Genomic DNA, 22,227 nt, shown 5'->3' on the forward strand with positions numbered 1-22,227 from the left:
GGCTAATCGTTCTTTATTAATGTGACCAATTTGCTGCACAAAGGACAAATTAGTGTACAAACTATTTGGAAGCATCTCACATTGTTGAACGGCTTAACAAAGATGTGTCCTGTGAAAAGGAGCAACCAATGAGCTGCTTTGGAAGCTGAAACCAGCACCAGCATGCAACTACACAAACCAAACTACAGCATGTTTTACACTGCGATTAAAAGAATAAAAGCTCATTTGCTCTTCCTAGTGTTGCTAAGATCTAAAATCACAATGCTCATTCGTGGCTCGATGTTTGTTTTACTGCCACTTCTGTGTTTCATTTTTAACATCAATTTGGCTTTTTAGCCATTAGGAGGCAGTAATGTGCTAATTATCACTGACCAGACCTATATTTAGAACAGCACACTATACTATCCCTGCACTATGTATACTATATACACTTTTTGTATGGTTTAAGTATGCAATTCTAGTTTAAATTTCAGTTTATTCAGTAGAATTTAATATACAGTAGAAATATTTGATTCCATGAATCATAGTGTAACCCCTCTCGTTCCGAGTGGGTCTCGAACCTGGGTCTCCAGCATGGGAGGACAAGGAGGCTAAAGACTGCAGCCTCTAGCATCAGTCGCCGTCTCTTGAGATCAGGGGAGTGAGGTTTACCTGCACAGCACCTACTCGCTGGCCTCCGTTACACTCACCCCCCTAACCCTCACTCCCATCCGGGTCACGGCACCAATGTAATCCCTCTCTCCCGGGTCCTCTCCGCCACACCTCGTTCTCGCTCCGAGTGGGTCTCGAACCCGGGTTTCCAGCATGGGACGACAAGGAGGCTAAAGACTGCAGCCTCTAGCATCAGTCGCTAGTGCGTCTCTTGAGATCAGGGGAGTGAGGTTTACCTGCACAGCACCTACTCGCTGTCCTCCGTTACACTCACCCCCCTGAGCCTCACTCCCATCCGGGTCACGGCACCAATGTAATCCCTCTCTCCCAGGTCCTCTCCGCCACACCTCGTTCTCGCTCCGAGTGGGTCTCCAGCATGGGAGGAGGACGCACTAACAAGGAGGCTAAAGACTGCAGCCTCTAGCGTCAGTTGTGAGGTTTACCTGCACAGCACCTACTCGCTGGCCTCCATTGCAATAGTAAATATTAACTTTTTTCCCCCATTGATTCCGTTATATGATTAGAATTTCAAGCAACATTGTATTGACTACAAATACAAAATAACTTCATTTTCTAACATTTAATTATTTCTAAATTATTATTTTGTGGTGAGGTCACGTGACAATAGAGCATTTCACTTGAAACAGTAAACCCTGAGTAGAAATATGTAGAAGTAGAAAGAAGTATGACGTTTTGTAGCAGAAATAGTGCGAGTAGTGTGTTCACACTGAAAATTCCAAAAAGAAAAAGTGCACTTTAAATACCCGGATGATGCACTTAAAGTCCGCATGAAATAAAAATTTACTTTATTTACTTTACTAGAGCACATTGCTAGTCTTGATGTGAACAATTAATTCGTGCAAATGAATCCACTGAAAAAAATGGTTTGTCTTGGTTAATCAAAATCGGAACATTTGCTTCTGCTTTGGAATGGCATTCCTTCTCCGATGACGTCAGTTTGACGGCTTGGGCAATGGTTTGGGCTTAAACACACCCCTCCAAACCGTTAGGTTGCTATGAGGAGGAGCGCAAAAATAAAACGACGCCCTCTATTGCATATTCCGTTTCAGTTTGGGGTGCTTGGGGTTTGGGCGGGGGCGGGGCAAAAGTATCAATTATTATATTATATTATTATTATATTAATTTAAACAATTATTATCAAACAAAAAGCAGAAGGGCTTATTGAAAAATGCTCATTCATTCTCTCTTCATTCTTTCGCTTTTCGCCAGGAATATAACCATTTCCCCGGTAACTGCAGTAAACAAAGCAGCGTAGCTCCTGATTTTGCAATTTGCAGCGCTCATATTTAATCAATTAAACCATAGCCTTTTGAAGTGTAAGCTATATCTCAATTTACATGTACGGTATATTTGTTTTTTTCATAAACAAGTCTTCTCTCAAGTCTTCATAAACAAGTCTTCTCCTCCCATCCCATTTCTACTAGTGGCCTTTCCTTCCCGCGGTAGGCTACTCATCAGTGTTGTAGGTTGCCAAGTTGAGGGGACAAATGGGTTGAAATTTGTGTCGACTGTGTGACAAGGATATGTTTCATACAAAATCTGGCAACTGGGCAACCTTGGAATTTGTTGACGTGATTATTCATATAATGAGGTTTGGGCCGTACAAATTACGGGAGTTTTACCGGAGGCGAATGTAGCAAAAACATAAAATACGTCCAGTGGGATTTTTTTATAGAAAGATTAAAAATACGGGAGAAATACGGGAAAATATTAAAACGGGATGATAGCGGGATAGAATGGTAAAATACGAGAGAATCCCAGGAAAAACGGGAGGGTTGACCATAGACTGTATAAAAACATGGACGTAGTGTCCGTGATGTCACCCGTAGGTTTCTGAAGAGAATTTTTGAAGCTCAAAGTGGGCGGAGCGGGCCGTTGCCATCTTGGCGGCGTGTCACTCCCGGATAATCAAAAATGGTCAGAGGCGGGAGCTGGTTGCTGAAACCACGCCCACCTAGCTCGACGGCGGTGACAGCAGCGGCAATCCACCTGTCACTCAAGTGGCCACGCCCTTAATTATGCAGAACTTAAAGGGGTCATATGATGCTGCTAAAAAGAACATTATTTTGTGTATTTGGTTTTGTGTAATGAAATGTGTTTATGCAGTTTAAGGTTAAAAAAACATTATTTCCCACATACTGTACATTATTGTTTCTTCTCTATGTCCCGCCTTTCTGAAACGCGTAGATTTTTACAAAACTCATCGGTCTGAAAAAGCGAGGTGTGCTGTGATTGGCCAGCTATCCAGTGCGTTGTGATTGGCCGAATTCCTCAAGCGTGTGACGGAAATGTTGCGTCCCTTATCATATTGTGATGCCTGCGGCAACCACATGTGACGACCCCGGGCTGGACTCCACTTCGTCCACGGTGAAAGCTGATCCGGCGATCCACAGCGTGAAGTTGATGTATTTCCTCAGCGACCAGCACGGATCAGCTCTAGGCATGACGAAGCGGATATCATCCTCTTTTGGAAGGCCAAAGAAAGTAGTTTAGCTTTCACAACGAAGCACACAGTGCCTTCACAACATGGCGGCAGCGGCAACAATACTACAGCGAGAATAAAAGTTACGCTTCTTTCTTTGCGTGAACATTTGGGCGGCGTTATGCAAATCTTCCCAGATAGTGACGTAGGTATGTGGGGGCGTGTTAGAACGAGCCGTTTTAGGTAGGCGTGGCTGACTCTTAACTTTTATAAAGAATATCTCTTTGGATTTGAGACTTTAGTCTTTGCAACTTTACAGATCTTCTTTATGCACCAAGAGCTTGTAACACTCCAAAGAGAAAGGAAAAATTGAAACCGCATCATATGACCCCTTTAAAGGCTTAATATCATTTAAATGGATGAGTTATAAAAAAATTCACCCCCTCACAGTTGTCATGAAGGGCGAAAATTAGCTATATAGACCAAAACCACTTTTTGTACCATGCTGAAAACACATTTTTTTCTGCTGTAAAGTTGGGCATTTTAACATGGGGAGTCTATGGGACTGACTCCCTTTTGGAGCCAGTCGATGAATTGCAGTTTTAGTCACTTCCGTGTTGGTTTCACGTGAGAGACTGGAAGGTTGCCGCTTGGGGTTGTCAGGTATGTGTTGGACACTTCATGCACTCAACTGTCGCAGTTTTAATTATGTAGCAAAGGGGGAGGGGCTATCAGACTCCGGTTATAAATGATAAAATAACCGTATATAATTCATACACTACATGGTTGAGTTCATAGTGCATAAGTACGTAGTGTTTAAGTGCATAATGTATAGTGCATCATTTGGGAAGCAGCTATTCTGAACCACTGATGAACGGAAACCTGGGTTGTTTCACGTTTCTCACTGCTAATAATTTACCCAAGGTTAACTATTAATCCTGGTTATTCATAAACCGACCTTTCACACTGTAGCCCCCAGGTTACAACCAATAGAGCAGTGCATTTGCACCTACATTACGGTTTGGTCAGTTACTCAGATGCACGGCCAAATTGGAGATACTCGGATGTAAACAACAGCATGGATTGCACGGTTAATGTATCATACTACTGAAGACGTTGTTCTACTAATTTATGATATCTAAACCATGAAAACCAAGGGCACAATATTTTGACAAACTAAAGTTAATAGGTGGTAAAGATTCGTACGAGCTGGCTCCTTTGTCGTGGACTGACGACCTGACAATTCGTCCTTCTGTTTCTTAGTGAACTACTTAGTTTTTCATACACGAGTTCCATTCGGTTCAGTGGCATTGTTTATGTTCAGTGCCACCAATATGGCCGACTTCTGAATTGATGACGTGTCATGAAAACACCCAATCGCATGCCTCATTTTCACATATTTATGTTCTACAAAAAAAATAATAAAAATCGTAAACGTTAATGCAAGGGTGTTTCTAATACAGCATCTATGGGAGTGACGGTCAATTTGACATTGAAATTGTCAGTCATTCTTTTTTTATTTTTCCTTTTTTTGAAAGTCATGAAAACACTATCATGGCGTTTTTCTTTTGCTATTTGAGCAAATGGGAATGCAAAAAATATATTTGTGCTGGTCTCCCATTCACTGCTATATAGTTTACCCAACTAGGACGACTTCTGCAGCTGAGAAACCCGGAAATGTGAAAAAGGTCCAGTGGCTGTTGGTTGCTAACCATCTAGCTGTGATATTCTTTGAGACTGCAAAAGCGCTGCTAACCCTGTTCCGGAGCAAGGATTCATAACCCCGGATAAAAGCAGGGTTCTAAATTGTTCTAAAGTGTGAAACTTTACTCTACCCATGATTAAAAGCAGGAAATGTCGATAACCCGGGGTTAAGCGCAGTGTGAAAAGCCCCTAACTTGATTGTTACCTAATGATGCATTCACCTCTTATTAATAAAAAAAAAAAAAAAAAAAAAAAAAACAGTAGGCAGTATATAATATGCAGTGTTCTAAAATTACCAATCAGATGACAAAGGAGTTTCTTGTTAAAGAACATTCACATTAAACAAAGTGTGAATAAATAAACTCAACACCTCTTGTAATGGATGCAATTCAAATGCAATTTAAATGTCACTATAAACACGTTCAGAAACAACATAAAAATCCATTCATCATTTATCTACTTTTAATGCAAACAAAACACCAGACATGATTTACACAAGTGTCGCGAATCAGTTCAAATTCTACAAAGGCCAGCTAAAAATGCTTTGGCAAAAGAAAGCTAACAGCTCTGTGTCCACCTATGAACAAGATTTAAACAGATGTTCAGACCACATGAAGAAGAGATCACTGTAATCACTAAAGAAAGACTTAAACAGATCAACAGATACAGGTTTACGCTGTTATCTAAATGTTACTAAATCTATTTTGTGAAAACAGTTATTCACAGTGGGTGACTATACAAAGCTGGTTGTATTTCAACCAACCAACCATCCAAACAAACCAAATACAATTTCAGCATGTAGTAATTAAGGCAAGTGAAGGAAACATAAGGGAAGAGGTTTTTCTTTTGGCAGTGGCATAAAAGAATCATAAAAATAAGACAATAATGGACCATAAATGTCAAATCAAAAATAAGATTGAAACCAAACAGTTTCACATTCTTTGAACAGAGAGAAATCTGCTTGAAGTACCTATGGTTCCATCATGAAATGAAATATGAACATCACAAATCATCTTCAAACACTCAAACAGTTTGAGTGAGCTCTTAAAGGGACAGTGCACCCAAAATTGCATTTGGGGTGTACTGGCAAAGCTCAGAAAAGGACAAGCGCATACAACAACTTCACTATATTCCAAGTCTCCTGAAGTCATACAGTCCTTTATGTGAGGAACAGATCCACATTTAAGCTATTTTAAAGAATTTTTTATACTTTTATAATTTTATTATAATAGCAATCAGCTTCGTGAAGATTGAAGAAGACAGAAAGTCAAACAGGTCTGAACATCACAAGCATCAGATTTCTCATTTTTGGGTGAGCTTTCCCTTTAAACAAAACAACATTCTGCTTTTATCTGTTACTGAAGCATTTGTTAACTTTCTATATTTGAAGTTTGCACATAACAGAATAAAAGCGTATCCTGTACCATGCGGTTTTCTGTATCTGTAACATGCATCAGGGCAGGAGAGACCACCATCAGAGCACAGGACGCATGCTTGCCTGTCTGTGGAGATTTTTTTACCAAATAAAAAACACTAAACCCCACATTCACAGTGCTCAACAATCACATGCATTCACAGTTCACACGTCTGCTGCCTGTGTGCGTGTTATTCCATCAAACACACACTTGTGCACCTTTACACTGAGAACTTGCATGATGGTAGTACAATCTTACCTTCACGTATGGATAAATATGAACTTAAGATTAATGGAAATGCTAGAATGGTTTTGCCATAGATTCATTAAGAATTACATGATACATAATTGGGAATGAGAGGGACAAACAACAACAGCACATCTATTGTACGGTTGAGTGAATTTGTTTGGTCCCAGCGCCCCTAGTGTTGGAAAAAGAAAAAGTATTCAAAGGCCAAGAGTAGATTTTCCATTTTTTCATCTCTATAGCATTTGACAGGAACATGGAACTGTAACCCAATTAATTACTAGGGCATTGTAGAAAATATATCCACCTTATTTTGTAACGTGGAAGCAAGTTATTTTTTTGAATGTGCGAGACGTCTGATTCATCAGCTGCTATAGGAAAATTAATAGAATAAACAAGTGCGACAAACAGTAAAACTATTTGTGCTACAAACCAGTGTGTTTATAACTATGATAATACTTTGAAATAATATTATAATAAATATCAATAAAAATAAGCGTAATGGACTGGTTTTGTACAGGAAAAATAACTGGCAGTGAGTAACACCAAAAGCCTCAAACATACAAGTAACAAATGGCCACGTATCCTCTTACATTAAAAATAAGATCGTAGTCCGTACAACGTTTTGTGTCAATAAACAAAATCATTTTCCGTCAATAAACAAAATCATTTTCCAATCTCATTTGCCATTCGGTGGCTTCACCAGCAACTTCATTAACATGTTTCTGGAGAACCGTACTAAACACCTATCATTCATTTACTGACTTTCTTGAGGCTTGATCTGAATATGATTTAAACCAATTTTGGCATAGACTTGACAAATTTAGCAGGGGAACAGTAAACAAAAATGATGCTATCATACATAGCAAGTTTCGTCAAAGTATCGCAAAGATACAGCCCGTATTTTCTGTTAGAAGTCAAATTGGTTGATCTGTTACATGCGAATGGGTTGGCTATGAACTGAAAGCTGCAGAGAGATGGAACATTTTAATTAAACCATCAGGAGCACTGAACCAAGGAGGGGAAAATATTGTTTTTAAGCTAAAGACACTTGCTGGTCATTTACATTAATGCATTTGGCAGATGCTTTTATAAATTGCTTTTAAGGTGCACATTTCATTAGTTCATGCATTCCCTGGGAATTGAACCCATGACTTTGACTTTATTTTTAACTGTAGAAATCCTGGGACAACATGCGGGAAAAGTCGCAGTTTAAGGAAAAATGGGAGCATTTCAAATAAATTCCCGATAATTTTAAGGGTATTTGGGTTAGGATTTGGACTAACATGAAGCTTGTATAATTTTGAGACTGTCGACAACTGTTGGTTTACTAAAGCACTCTCAATTTTAAGCCATACAGCAGGGTTTTCCAAACTGGGGTTTGTGCTGAAACTGCAGGGGCTTTGCAAATCGATGAAATACAAATAATTATTAAATCATAAAACGTAAAACATGTTAAAATAAAATAAAAAATAAAAGATGAAATATTTTGTTTACCTGCATTTCATGTGAACATTTATCAACATTAAAGTACTGTAAACATGCAAATGTGTTGTTCAATTATTGAAATATTAACTTAAAATAAAATATTTTACTGACAAAAAAAGTTTGGGAATCCTTGCCATACAATACCAAACTAACTGTACCGTAGTTTTAATCTACATTTGTTCGGTTCTACATGCATATTAATGCAAGAATATTTAAGTGATGAATAGGGTAGTCAAACAAAAAGAATAGGTTTCATATAACTTCATAACTTGACACATGGCAAAAGCAAACACATGAGGAACGTTCAACAATGGAATGACAACAAAGGAAATGATGAATGTCAGGTTATATTTTAATATCAATTAACTTTTCCTCCAATCCCAGTGAAATACAAGAAACTACATGTTCATTGCTTCATCACTCCAGTCGCTATTGGAATTCAAACGAAACGCATGGTGTAGCTGTCAATCACAAGGGCCCCGCCCTCCAGTCTCCACACTCATGATTAAAGCAAAAACTCAAAACAACAAAAGAGCTATAACAGACAAGAAAAGCATCATAATGTGCGATTGGAATTCAAACGAAACGCATGGTGTAGCTGTCAATCACAAGGGCCCCGCCCTCCAGTCTCCACACTCATGATTAAAGCAAAAACTCAAAACAAAAGAGCTATAACAGACAAGAAAAGCATCATAATGTGCATAAAACATCTCGTATGGTGATCCTACCCGACACAGACCGGGCAGGGCTAGTTTATGGTTTCTGACATGAGCTACAGCTATTCCATTCACAGTTCTCATTCCGCCCCACACAGGGGAACACTTCATCTCCGTCGAATCCTGACGTGAATTCTCTGAACACACACATGCAATGGGGCTCAGAAAAGGTGCAAATAAAAGTCGAGGCACGGTTGAAGCGACACTAAATTGGCCTCTTGTATTTTCCACTCCCCCTCTGAGAGAGAAAAAAGCATGAAAACAGAGTAAAGAAGCGAAGTGTGGCACAATGACACAGACGGCCTTAAAGGGTTAGTTCACCCAAAAATTACATTTATGTCATTAATTACTCACCCATGTCACCCATGTCGTTTCAAACCTGTAAGACCTTCATTCATCTTCGGAACACAAATGCAGATATTTTTGATGGAATCTGACAGCTGTCTGACCCTGCATAGACAGCAACACAACTGAAATGTTCCCAAGTCCAGAAACGCAGCAAGGAGATCTGTAAAATAATCCATGTGACATCAGGGGTTCAACCGTAATTTTACAAAGCTACGAGAATCATTTTTGTGCGCAAAAGAAAAAAAAAAACGACTTTGTTCAACTATTCGTCTCCTCCTCATCACCATGTAGCGCCATTTTGGAGAGTATCAGCTGGACGTAAACAGCATATGCTGTTCTCTGTCAGCTGCGTCACACGGATACGCTGTTTTCGTTCAGATCAAATCACAACAACGTAGGAAACAGATCCAGCATGACGCAGCTGATAGAGAACAGCATATGCTGTTTACATCCAGCTGATATTCTCAAAAATGGCGCTATATAAAATGGCTGAATAAAATCGTTATTTTTTTTCTTTTGCACACAAAAATTATTCTCGTAGCTTCGTAAAATTACGGTTGAACCCCTGATGTCACATGGATTATTTTACAGATCTCCTTGCTACATTTCTGGACTTGGGAACATTTCAGTTGTATTGCTGTCTATGCAGGGTCAGACAGCTCTCAGATTCCATCAAAAATATCTTAATTTGTGTTCCAAAGATAAACGAAGGTCTTACGGGTTTGAAACGACATCAGGGTGAGTAATTAATGACAGAATTTTCATTTTTGGGTGAACTATCCCTTTAATGCAAAGGGTGACCTGTTAACTGGTTTGGGTAGCAAAACTCTTGCTGGACTATTTAACTGTTAGTTTTTTGTAGGAAACACTTTGCTTAGTAAAAGCGTTACTAGATACTGTAAGGGTGAATTTTAAAACCCGTCAAGAAAATGTCCAGGTTATCTTTTACCCAAAAATCACATTTAAATAATAATAAATAAAAAAAATATATATATATATATATAATTTTTACAAATATTTTAGTTTTATAAACTATAAATAGTTTTTCATGATTTAAAACCTAAATTTTATTTTTGTAACTGAAAATTACTGATATACGATTTTTTTAAATCAAAAGCTGTATAAATGCAAGGGCAGTGCAATGAACTTAACCATGATGTATAAATATGTTAAAATATAAATAATTTTTAAAATTATGGTAATGAGAAAATGTGCTCAATTGTCATGAAAATAATGCCTCAGATGTCTTAATGGTTTTAAAACCTGGCTTAATTCTTTATAAATGAAAATATAATCACTCAGATGGGATGAAATATGACCTGGGCATGTTCGTGACAAATTTCATCTGTAAATCAGTGAGTGTAAACCTGTTAAAGTCTTCTAAATGAGTAGTTTTATCTGTAAAACTACACCATATTGCATATAAATATGTACACGGAGTGTGGATCTGTTTGACAAAAGTACGTACAACGGCGTATAATACACAACTATAGCAACACTATGCCTAACATCCACAGGCTGTTCACAGTAAAACCAAAGGCCTTTGTAAGGTGTTGTCAAAATGGAGTGACTGACAGGATAAATAATCCACTCAAACCAGACTGAGTCTACGAGAGGTGCAAGCGACTCATGTTGGGTTGGCGGTGGAAACCCTTTGGCACTAAGATACACAGTCAGAAACTGCTGTGAGCAGGATATGCATCAAGGCAAACCAGAGCGTGTGAGTTTGTGTGTGTTTAGCTTCCCTAGTAACTCACAAAAATGACTAACCCGACCAGTTTGGCTCTTAAACAGATGTACGTCCATGCTGATCTCTTTAGCTTAAGGTCTTTCGATTAGAAAAACATGTATTGTTAATGTAAATTTGTGATTTACTTATATATTGCCATACTATAAAGCTGCTATAAAGTGATGCTTCAGTTTTGTGCCTGTCATATTGGATCTTTACAGAAGTGAAGAGCAAACAGAAAAGGGCCTAAAACAGAACTGAGAGGAACCTCTAAAGGTTTACATTCTATGCAATACAAGTCTCAAAATAACTGTCGTAACAGTCCAACGCAATGCAGCGAGTGCACTGACATACGTAAAGAATGACTTGGTCTGTCTTTAAACAGTCGTCGTTCTCCTATGACTAACATGCATTTTTGATGCTGTCGCTCAGGAAGGGAAGTGAATGAATTCAATTGCGCAGCATAATGAGCAAAATCATCTCTCTAGAATCACTTCTCTAGAATCAAATATCACGACCCTCATTTTTTAACAAACTAAATTTCCTATTAAGAGTCAATATACTCCTAAGATTCCCGGCCACATCCAGGCTCCGTATTAGTTGCATATGAAGTGTGTCATGCAGAAATAAAAGGGTAATATGGCCGTGGTTGTAGTGGGGCTCTAGCTTATATAATAGCGTGTCATAAAAAAATAAACGTCAGTGAATAATTCACTACATGTCCAAATAAAAACATCTAAAACATGTTAGTAAGCCACGGCGTTAGAGGGCAAGAAACTGCGACACAGCCAAAGGTCAACAAGCACAATGTCTCCCAGCAGAGGGTGTGATGGGAAACCAGGACTGTGGGCTCAAAGAAACAATAAAGAGAAAGACAGAGAGGGGGAGAGAATGAGAGAAAGAGAGAGAGAGAGGAATCATCACACGATTGGCCACTGCTGTGCCACCGTTGCTCATGATGGGGCGTCCAGGCACTGGGGTCTGTTTAGTTTTAAAATGAGCTGGTGGAGGGTGTAGTCAACCTCTTCCCAATGTAGACCCTAAAAAAGGACATAAATCTAATAGATTTAGTATATTTACTTATATTCCTGTATCTTTATTTTTATATACAGTATATTTGCTATACATTTAGGGCCAACTCTAAATGCTGGATGAATTAGCTATATTTTTTGGTGAATTTTTTTTTTCTGATTATTGCTGTCCAAAATAACTGGATTTGCAGCAGATTTCCTCAAAAATGATATGCAGTGAAAATGTTTTTGCAGTGAAAACCCACCAGTGAAAAAAATATGTCAGTATCAGTAAGAACACAATTATTTACAAATAATTTTGTCCATTTTAACTGAACATGCAGTAGGCATTAAAATATTAACACAACAAAAAGAAGTAATTTTCTCTAGATTAGATCTTGATAGGCAGAGATAGGTGTTTATGTGTGTGTGTGTGTGTGTTGACACTCACCCCAGTCCCAGAGCCAGGATGTGGGTGAGCAGCAGCGAGGGCATGAACACTTTGAGGAACTCGGCGGAGAACACGCCACCTTTCTTCATAGCACCTGTCTTTCTCATGCTCAGAGACACCGATCCAGAACGCTTTGGGTGGCGGAAGTGGAATTCCCTGTGAACAGATCATACTATCTCACTAAACTTCGTATCAAAAAACTGTTTAAATTGCAGAACAGTTCTGTTGTGAGTTTGGTACTTCATTGAGGGTTTCAAATAAAATACAAATATTTTTTAAATAAATAAAATAGACTTTTTAAAAAATGAATAATATATTTTTCAAAATAAATAAAATATTTGTAATACAATGTAAAAAAAAAACATTAAATAAAATGTTTTATACAGTTTAATAAATAAATATGAATGCTAAATAAATATTTTAAAACAAAGTAAAATATTTTAATACAAATACAAAATGAATAAAATACAATAAAATAAAAAATATATATTTTATAAAATAAAATATTTTTAAATAAATCAATATTTTTTATAAAAATTATCAAATAAACTGTAATCATATTTCAGTTTCACAGAGAACAGAATATTTTATGAATTACGTATATTGGATTTGTTTAGGAATTAATAAATTTGTCATGTGGAAAATTATGAACATACTCACTAAATGGTTTTATTTGGATATAGGTTCTTACTTTGGGGGAATGTTCTCTGGTCGACTGGACCAGTCTGCCACCCAACTCTCCCCTTTATTCATGAGGATATCATCCTCTTTGTCCTTCTCCAGACTATCATCTTCTGACTGAAGGAGATTAGAAAACACCGGCATGTTTGATAAAGGGCACTTATTAAAAATGTGTTCATTAAATAACAGTACTATCAATGATAGATAGTAGTTCAATAATGACTGTAGATTATTGTAGATTCATATACGGTGTGCTGCTCTTACCTGACAGTCTCTCTCGCTGGGCATCTCCACATCAAACATGATCTGCCCCTCATCCTGGTCAGGACTGTGTGGCCGTGGTGGGCTGTAAACACATCAGAGAAATGTAAAATACAGAAAACAAGAGAACAACAGAAGCCTGAATCATGTAAGGAGTGAATTAAACTTCACTGAGAGCTGCAGACGTAAGAATAGAACTGCTAAATCAAAGGACACCTGTGGGACTAAACTTCAATGCTGAATACACCAGTGCTGCCCACAGACGGCCTCCTCTCTATGATGTGCCTCTATGGATGAAGTGAATTTGAATCTAAAATATTCAGTATCCCTGTCATTAATGACAAATATCAGGTCAGGAGGAACATATTTCATGAACTGAGCATACATGAACACCACAACAGTATCATGAAAATGGTTAAATACATAAAGCTTCAACTTCAGCTCTTATTTTTTAAAAATGAAACTTTTTGGTGCATGAAACATTAGTTAATGTTATACAAGTAAGTGGATCTCAGGGACAAAAAAAAGGTGAATATGGTCTCTAACAGATTTGTTAATACTACACATAAAATGCTATTACTACCTGTCTGATGTCACTAAAATATCTTGAGGGCTGTGTTGTTACTTTTAACTAAAAATAAAACTATTACAAACTGTTTTTGGTCATTTGAAATAAAGCTGAAATAAAAGAAATTCTAAACATTAAATGAAAAACTTTAAATGAAATTTAAATTATGTTGCATTGGCAGCTTAATAAGTTTATGCTTACGTACTAAAATTACTAAAAGTAAAGAGAAGTAAAAAATAAAGCTAAATAGAAATTAGAAACAAAATATAATAAAAAAATATATCATTAGAAAAAAAAAGAAAATTAAATTAAAATGACATAAGCACATAATACAATTACTAAAATTAAAAACAGAATATATTACAATAAAAGCTAATTCAAAATATGAGTAAATAAATACTTTAATAGTATATTAATAATACTAAAATAACACTGACATTTGGGGCAGTGAATCATTGTATCATTGAGATACAATACAGTTTTTATTAATAGTTTAAATTAGAATTTATTTTAATATTTTCCATTTTGAAGTTTTGGGAAAATGTAAGTAATTTTCCTGTTTTTTTTTTATTCGTTTTTTTCTTTTTCTTTCTACGTCTATATAGTTTTATACATTTTGTTTCAGTTTGGGTTATTTTAGTGCATCAAGTTATATATATATATATTTTATTTTATTTCAAGTAACAAAAATGTTTTTACTTATCTATAATAACCCTGGTCTGGGGAGTAGCCCATTCATTTTTAGCCAATCAGAAACACTCTCTTCCTGTCAATCATTTTGAGTGTTCTGATTTGAAGGGCGGAGTTTCTGAGAATAAAAGAAAGTGAGCGGCCTGTTTCTCTGCTCATACCTGTTGCAGGACGAGCTGCTAGGGCTGGACTCGTGCTGGGCGTCCAGTAGGATTTTCTCCATGTCTCCGTTATGGATAGAGGAGGAGGAAGGCACATGCTCCAGTACTCCTGTTAGGACCTCCTCTTCCTCCTGCACGGCCTCCAGGGCCTGTGAATCCTGGGACTCGCCTTGGTTCCCGTTCCCGAGCAGTGAGGGCAAGCTGGGGTTCTGCTGCTGAGTGTTTCCATTCATCTCCAGCTCCACCCAGGACCCTGAAAACCCCAAAAATCATTAGCATAGGCTCCTGCTTCACAAGACTAATGCATCAATGGTTTCAAGGGGCCTGTCTTTATTTATTTATTTTGAATCCAATGAAATCCACTGTAAATGAGTTTTTATAAGAGTCTCTTGGCGTACATGTAAACCGGTGTGGAGCTGAGTGTGCGTTTTCAATTCTTTCTTTAGGCAGACTCACTCAGGGGATTGTGGGATTGACATCAGCACAGAATAAACGATGAGTGAGCACCCGAATTTTAAGCAAAGGACAGCCAAAAAAAACAAAAAAAACTAATTTTTTGTGCATTAAACACATTTTGCTCAAAAGGGAACATGAGACTGACTTGTGAGAACAAACATCCACTGTTGACCCGGTGCAAACATGAGACACACGTGTGTCCCGTCTGAACCTCACTGTTGCTAGGCAACACAGAAAGATCCACAGACCACATGATGCTTTAATAACATGATGGAGTGATGGGATGTTGCTAGGGCATTGCTATGCTGTTGTGGGTGGTTGAGTCCACCTTGTAATAGGTCATTTAAAATGTGTACTCATCATTGCAATATCAAGGGAAATAATCAACAACATTTGTCATAATCATGCAGCACTAATAAGCCAGCGTCCTGTTTAAATTAGCACATCTTCACCAGCCCACAACACTGAACTTGTATTTGCCCACAGTTACGGGCAAGTTGCCATGGCAGAATGAATTCCAACTAGATTAACCACCTAGTAACCACTCAGAACACCCTAGCAACTGCACAGCAACCCCTTGACAACGTGTTGACAAGTTTTGCATATGCAAGCACCACTCACATGCCAAAACAAAATATAAAAATCTAGTTTGTTTGGTATGAAAGCTTGTTTCTGCCACTGAATAAAAAATAGAAAAGGTAATTGTGACTTTTTATCTCACAATTCGTGCATTTTTCTTGCAATCGTCTTTATATCTTGCATGTTTGACTTTTTTTTTTTGTAGAATTGCGTGAAATAAACTTGCAATTGCGAGTTATAAAGTCAGAATTGCGAGATATAAACCCGCAAAAGAAGTGATTTTTTTCCTCATAATTGGAGTTTATAACTCACAATTGCGAGTTTACATCTCTCATTTCTGAGAAAAAAAGACAGAATTGCAAGATTATATCTTACAAGTCTTGCAATTGCAAGCTTATATGTCACAATTCTGAGAAAAAGTCAGAGTTGGTGGATGTAAACTCAGTAAACTCAGAATTGTGAAAAAAAAGAGACAGAATTCTGAGTCCATATCTCGCAATTCTGAAAAAATAAAAAAACAAAAGTACAAATTGTGAGATCACAATTACCTTTAAAAATTTTTTATACTATGGTGGAAACAGGCTTTCATAGTTTTGGCATCTAGGCCACATCCTGGCCAAAAAATGATGAATGCAGAGATATCACGCCAGCTCTAGTTACACAACTAAACACACTGATCCTGAAGCAGCTCTGATGGAATTCACCGCGGGACGGAGGGAGGGATTATGTAATCTCTGGCACATCAAACCCTCTCCCATCCCCCTGCTGTGTCTGTAACCCAGATCTGTCTGTGCGCCACAGACACCCATAAACCTAGTATTCACCCTCATTAAATGCTATCTAATAAACAGGATGACTTTCTCACTGTTGCTAGGCAACACAGAAAGATCCACAGACCACATGATGCTTTAATAACATGATGGAGTGATGGGATGTTGCTAGGGCATTGCTATGCTGTTGTGGGTGGTTGAGTCCACCTTGTAATAGGTCATTTAAAATGTGTACTCATCATTGCAATATCAAGGGAAATAATCAACAACATTTGTCATAATCATGCAGCACTAATAAGCCAGCGTCCTGTTTAAATTAGCACATCTTCACCAGCCCACAACACTGAACTTGTATTTGCCCACAGTTACGGGCAAGTTGCCATGGCAGAATGAATTCCAACTAGATTAACCACCTAGTAACCACTCAGAACACCCTAGCAACTGCACAGCAACCCCTTGACAACGTGTTGACAAGTTTTGCATATGCAAGCACCACTCACATGCCAAAACAAAATATAAAAATCTAGTTTGTTTGGTATGAAAGCTTGTTTCTGCCACTGAATAAAAAATAGAAAAGGTAATTGTGACTTTTTATCTCACAATTCGTGCATTTTTCTTGCAATCGTCTTTATATCTTGCATGTTTGACTTTTTTTTTTTGTAGAATTGCGTGAAATAAACTTGCAATTGCGAGTTATAAAGTCAGAATTGCGAGATATAAACCCGCAAAAGAAGTGATTTTTTTCCTCATAATTGGAGTTTATAACTCACAATTGCGAGTTTACATCTCTCATTTCTGAGAAAAAAAGACAGAATTGCAAGATTATATGTCACAATTCTGAGAAAAAGTCAGAGTTGGTGGATGTAAACTCAGTAAACTCAGAATTGTGAAAAAAAAGAGACAGAATTCTGGGTCCATATCTCGCAATTCTGAAAAAAGAAAAAAAAAAGTACAAATTGTGAGATCACAATTACCTTTAAAAATTTTTTATACTATGGTGGAAACAGGCTTTCATAGTTTTGGCATCTAGGCCACATCCTGGCCAAAAAATGATGAATGCAGAGATATCACGCCAGCTCTAGTTACACAACTAAACACACTGATCCTGAAGCAGCTCTGATGGAATTCACCGCGGGACGGAGGGAGGGATTATGTAATCTCTGGCACATCAAACCCTCTCCCATCCCCCTGCTGTGTCTGTAACCCAGATCTGTCTGTGCGCCACAGACACCCATAAACCTAGTATTCACCCTCATTAAATGCTATCTAATAAACAGGATGACTTTTAGGATACAGAGTCAGACAGACTGTATCCCAAAACCCATAGAGCTGCCTATTTAGACATCTTTTTTGGGTATCATAGGATGGTTAAATGGTGTCTAGGTAGGCAACACACTAGGTTTTTGAGATACAGTTGTTTAACAGATGATTGTAAATCTAATGCGTAAACAAAAACCAGAATCTAGTCAACAAGAAAAAGCATTTGCAACTTCTGTAATGAGTGGAATTTCCAAGTGCATCAGGATATTCAAGAAGAAGGATTGCTGGGTGGGACTTGATTTAACCCATCAAGAATTGATTATGGTCAAAATGTGTCTCTATATGACAAGATATTTGAGAAGAGGGGCTGAAAAATAAGACAGATGGTCATAAAAACAAACTATTTTTCTTTAGAATAATGTGCAGTGGTGAATTTTGCACGACAAGATCATGAGCATGAATTAGGAAAACATAAAAGCATTTTATATCACTTATATTGAACATGGTTTGGACATATTTTTTGGGGTTTCTTGACAGATTTGAGATGGATTTAGAGAGCCGTCATAAATCACTATTTTTCTTTAGAATAATGTGCAGTGGTGAATTTTGCACGACAAGATCATGAGCATGAATTAGGAAAACATAAAAGCATTTTATATCACTTATATTGAACATGGTTTGGACATGTTTTTTGGGGTTTCTTGACAGATTTGAGATGGATTTAGAGAGCCGTCATAAATTACATAATAGACCTTAAATTACTTTATAACTCGTGCAACCAGAACCACACACTCTAAAAAATGCTGGGTTAAATAGGGACAAACCCAGCAATTGGGTTGTTTTGTCCCAGCGGTTGGGTTAAATGTTTAACCCAACCTTCTGTGTAGTAACCCAACCGCTGGGTCAAAACAACCCAATTGCTGGGTTTGTCCCTATTTTACCCAGCACTGGGTTGTATTTAACCCAGCATTTTTTAGAGTGCACAGACAGCAGGGAAATGTTGTTACCTACAGCTGCTACACAAACTCACTGCATGTCAAATATTTTTTTAGATAATTTGAATATGCCTTCATCTAACCAATAGCATGCTACTCTCAGCTTTTACTGTGTTTAAAGTCACTGCACAGAATGCAATATATTTTATCCCAAAAAATCAGCACAAATTCTGTCTGAACAAGCTTATATGTTTTTCAGATAATTGCAGAAATATGCATATGAAGATCCATCTACATTATATTAAAATCTACAATGCTTGTGCAAGAATTAAAAGTAATAGTACAGTTCATTTTTGGTTCTAGATGATGCAATTACATGCACTACAAACATTATAGTGTTATTATAAAAATAATGAAAAAGAAGCACAAAAAAAGAGAAGGAAATATGGTTTGCACTTCACTTTTTTGCACTTTAGGTACATAAGGAATGTGAAAAATGAACGAAATGTGCTGAGGTTTGGAGTCAAATGATCTGACTGGTTAAAGATTTTTTTATGTTCTAAACTATAAAATGATCAGTATTACGAGCTCAGTGCTTCCAGAGAGCTGTTACATAATGCAAATAAACAGTTTAAATGTTGCAGTAATGATTATTAAAGACAAGCACTAATAGCTCATTGTTCTGCATCACAATCATAGTGATTGAGTGATATCTGCTACACATATGAAGGTTGTGGCATGCAAGTGCACCAATCTTAAAGGGGTCATATGATGCTTTTTTAAAGATCATTATTTGGTGTAACAGAATATGTTGACATGCTTTAATGTTCAAAAAAGACAACTTGAAATCGCATCATATGACCCCTTTAAGTGTAATAGTGTGCAACTCATTCAGATTCACCAAAACTGTACAAACATAGGCCTTAATTGTCCTTTAAAAAATGTTTGTTTGTTTTTCTAAGAAAAGCTTGATTAAATGTTCCCAGCAAAAACAATATTATAACAAAAGCTTGCTTGAATACACAGAGATGAAAAAAGAAAGAAAAAGAAAAAACCCTGGGAAAGTTCCTAATAAATTGCAACAGGACACTGATTAAATTCACTTAACGTTAGTGAATAACTAAGTAGTAAAATTTAAAGTAGTGAAATTATTTAAAATGAACCTCTGTGTTGACTTAATTGTAGCAAACGAATACAATTTAATTCTTTAAAAATATGTTTTTTAAAAGATCATATGTTCAATGTATTAACACATATAAAGGGGGGCATGAAAACACTGGACTGTTCTGGAAACAAAAATAACCCTTCTACTAACCAACTTAAACAAAATGGAGCACAACATATACAGTAAAATATTAAGGCACAACACAGCCGATTTAAATCGCAATGAATTCAGCTTCTTTATTTATGTACACGCCCCCCGCCTCCATTTTTCTCAGATCCCCCTTCGCCTTGATCTGATATCACCGTAGCCCCGCCTCCACGACGCTCGAACTTAATCTAGAACTAACAATTGGCTTACGTTCCGTCAATCATTATGGGTTGCCAAGCAACTCCACCCCGCTTCCCGCTCTCCTTCACTCTCATTCGCTCAGACGCCATCTTACGCTCCCGCCCTTTATGAGCGAGGAGGAAACTCCAGCCATCGAGCTCAGAGAGACAATAGACGTTGCATAAGAGCGTTTTAAAGCTCCAGAGAAAACTACAACACACACAAACAAGGTTTAAAGCGACATTAGGATCCCTCCCGCGTTCTCCCCTGCAGGAACACAGACGGAGGTTTACCGTTGAGTCCCGGTTCTTCATTGTTGTTCAGCTGCGCGGCGGCTGCGGTGGACATGTTGCCTCTCGTCACTCGCTCGCGTCCGTCAACACGGCACGCTCCCGCCCGCTCCTCGTGCACGCGCATCTGTGCCACTGAGCGCCGGCGTGACGTCATCACATTCAGAACGTTCATTAATCAAAATCCTTTATATATATATCTATTATTTATATATCCAAACTATTTCATCTTCCAAGAATCTCGAGGCTTTTAAAACGGTTAATTTATTTCATTTTTAATTTATTTTAAATCTTTCGTTTTGTATTATATATTTATTGTTACATACATCTATAATTGTATATATATATATATATATATTTATGTATATGTGTATGTGTATATATATATATATATGTGTGTGTTTGTATGTATGCGTGTGTACTGTATATGTGAGCCAAAATCATCACAATTAAAAGAACCAAAGACTTAAACTACTTCAGTCTGTGTGCACTGAATTTATTTAATACACGAGTTTCACAATTTGTAAAAAAAAGAAAGCCTGTAAATGAAAGCTGCTGCACAGAAGTGCAAAAATAAATAAAAATAATGCCTGTAAATAAATGAAAGTTGCTGCAGAGAAGTGCAAAAAAAAAAAAAATTCCAGAGACATAAGAAAACTCTAAAATAAGCTCTCGTTTCTGTACACAATATACACAGGTAGTAGAGGTATATAATATACAGACAGATAGATATCGACACAGACAGATAGATCTATCTGTATCATCTATCATTCTGTCTGTATCGATCTATCAACTACATATACATGCATTATATAATCATTATTACACGGTTAAGTTGTGGATGTAAAGATAGACAGCGTCCAATATTTACATGTACTGCCATTATAACAACCTAAAACCCCGTTACTTTGGTTCACAGATAACCAACTCCTAAAATAGCAGAGGCACAAATTCATTTCAGGGTGTCCTATTTGCTCCTGCTAACCTAAATGTGGGGCAGATGTTTAAAGATGAGTGATTCTGCTCTGTATAATTTTCGCTTACCTGGTATATAATACAATGCCATTTAATTGGATTTTCCTTTACTGACCTCCGAATGGGAAAAAAAAATGACCCCAAGAAGTTTATCTTCCAGTCTTAAAATTAAGTTTTATTTTACATTTTTGGTTTTACAACTATTAAGATAAAGGGAACATACTTCAGGGTTTGTTCATATACAGCAGGCCTGATATTTCCATGTAAACACTCTGATTTCCATTCTGCACCGATCAACAGCATTAATACACTGAATACTGTCAAGGACATAATTTCAACTTTCGAAAATTCATATAAAAATATCTAGAGCATTCTTTACCTCATAGGAACCATTCTGTATTAAAAAGCTGCAAATAAAATGACACGCATCAAAAGATGCTGAAAATCATAAAACATGCACATCTGCACAAACATTTACCCATGACTTAAAACATGTGCGTGGCTCTCTACAAAACAATTAAAAGAGACCGATTCAAAAGTCTCCCTTTCCTCAAAGACTAAGATATTGCATAAAATTAATGCCACGATTAGTTGTACCCATTAGATATTTGATGTAGGGAATAATGGAGCTATTTGGGAACCCTGCTTCAAGTCAATTGCACTTGTGGACGAATGTCAGGCGTTCGACGAGGGTTTGGTGAAGGAAACGTCCCGTTGCACCAGGCCTGAGTTGGGAAGGGAGCAATCAGTGCATGAGGAGCCCAATTGATTAATTATGATTCTGCAAACTTATTAAACAGGATTCTGTGGGTTGCTTAGTCAGTTTGGTTGCGTGTTTATAACCCAGCAATGAGTGATGCTTCCGATTAAAGCTAAAACGGATGATGTGCAAAAAAAACAAAAAAAAA

General features: G+C 37.3%; 1 protein-coding gene across 1 annotated transcript; it reads right to left on the reverse strand.

Moving 5' to 3' along the window:
* Positions 1 to 10,092: 10,092 nt before the first annotated feature.
* bnip3la (BCL2 interacting protein 3 like a) lies at positions 10,093 to 20,457 on the reverse strand. Its single transcript, XM_016244413.1, has 6 exons — positions 20,348 to 20,457; positions 14,563 to 14,815; positions 13,147 to 13,228; positions 12,893 to 12,999; positions 12,202 to 12,357; positions 10,093 to 11,780 (listed from the first exon to the last, which is right to left on the reverse strand). Exons 1-6 carry the CDS (start codon positions 20,400 to 20,402, stop codon positions 11,732 to 11,734), a joined length of 702 nt encoding a protein of 233 aa, XP_016099899.1. The 5' UTR covers positions 20,403 to 20,457; the 3' UTR covers positions 10,093 to 11,731.
* Between the last annotated feature and the right edge of the window lie 1,770 nt (positions 20,458 to 22,227).

The sequence above is a fragment of the Sinocyclocheilus grahami genome, unplaced genomic scaffold (assembly GCF_001515645.1).
Source record: "Sinocyclocheilus grahami isolate Dianchi unplaced genomic scaffold, SAMN03320097.WGS_v1.1 scaffold717.1, whole genome shotgun sequence".
In the NCBI taxonomy this organism is placed as follows: Eukaryota; Metazoa; Chordata; class Actinopteri; order Cypriniformes; family Cyprinidae; genus Sinocyclocheilus; species Sinocyclocheilus grahami.

What these genes read in the sequence shown, in the direction of transcription:
- bnip3la (XM_016244413.1), bottom strand. Translation starts at nt 20,402, where the DNA reads ATGTCCACCGCAGCCGCCGCGCAGCTGAACAACAATGAAGAACCGGGA. An exon ending in TGAAGAACCGGGACTCAACG is followed by an intron (nt 14,816 to 20,347) that starts GTAAACCTCCGT and finishes TGGGGTTTTCAG; the next exon opens with GGTCCTGGGTGGAGCTGGAG. An exon ending in CCAGCGAGAGAGACTGTCAG is followed by an intron (nt 13,000 to 13,146) that starts GTAAGAGCAGCA and finishes AATCTCCTTCAG; the next exon opens with TCAGAAGATGATAGTCTGGA.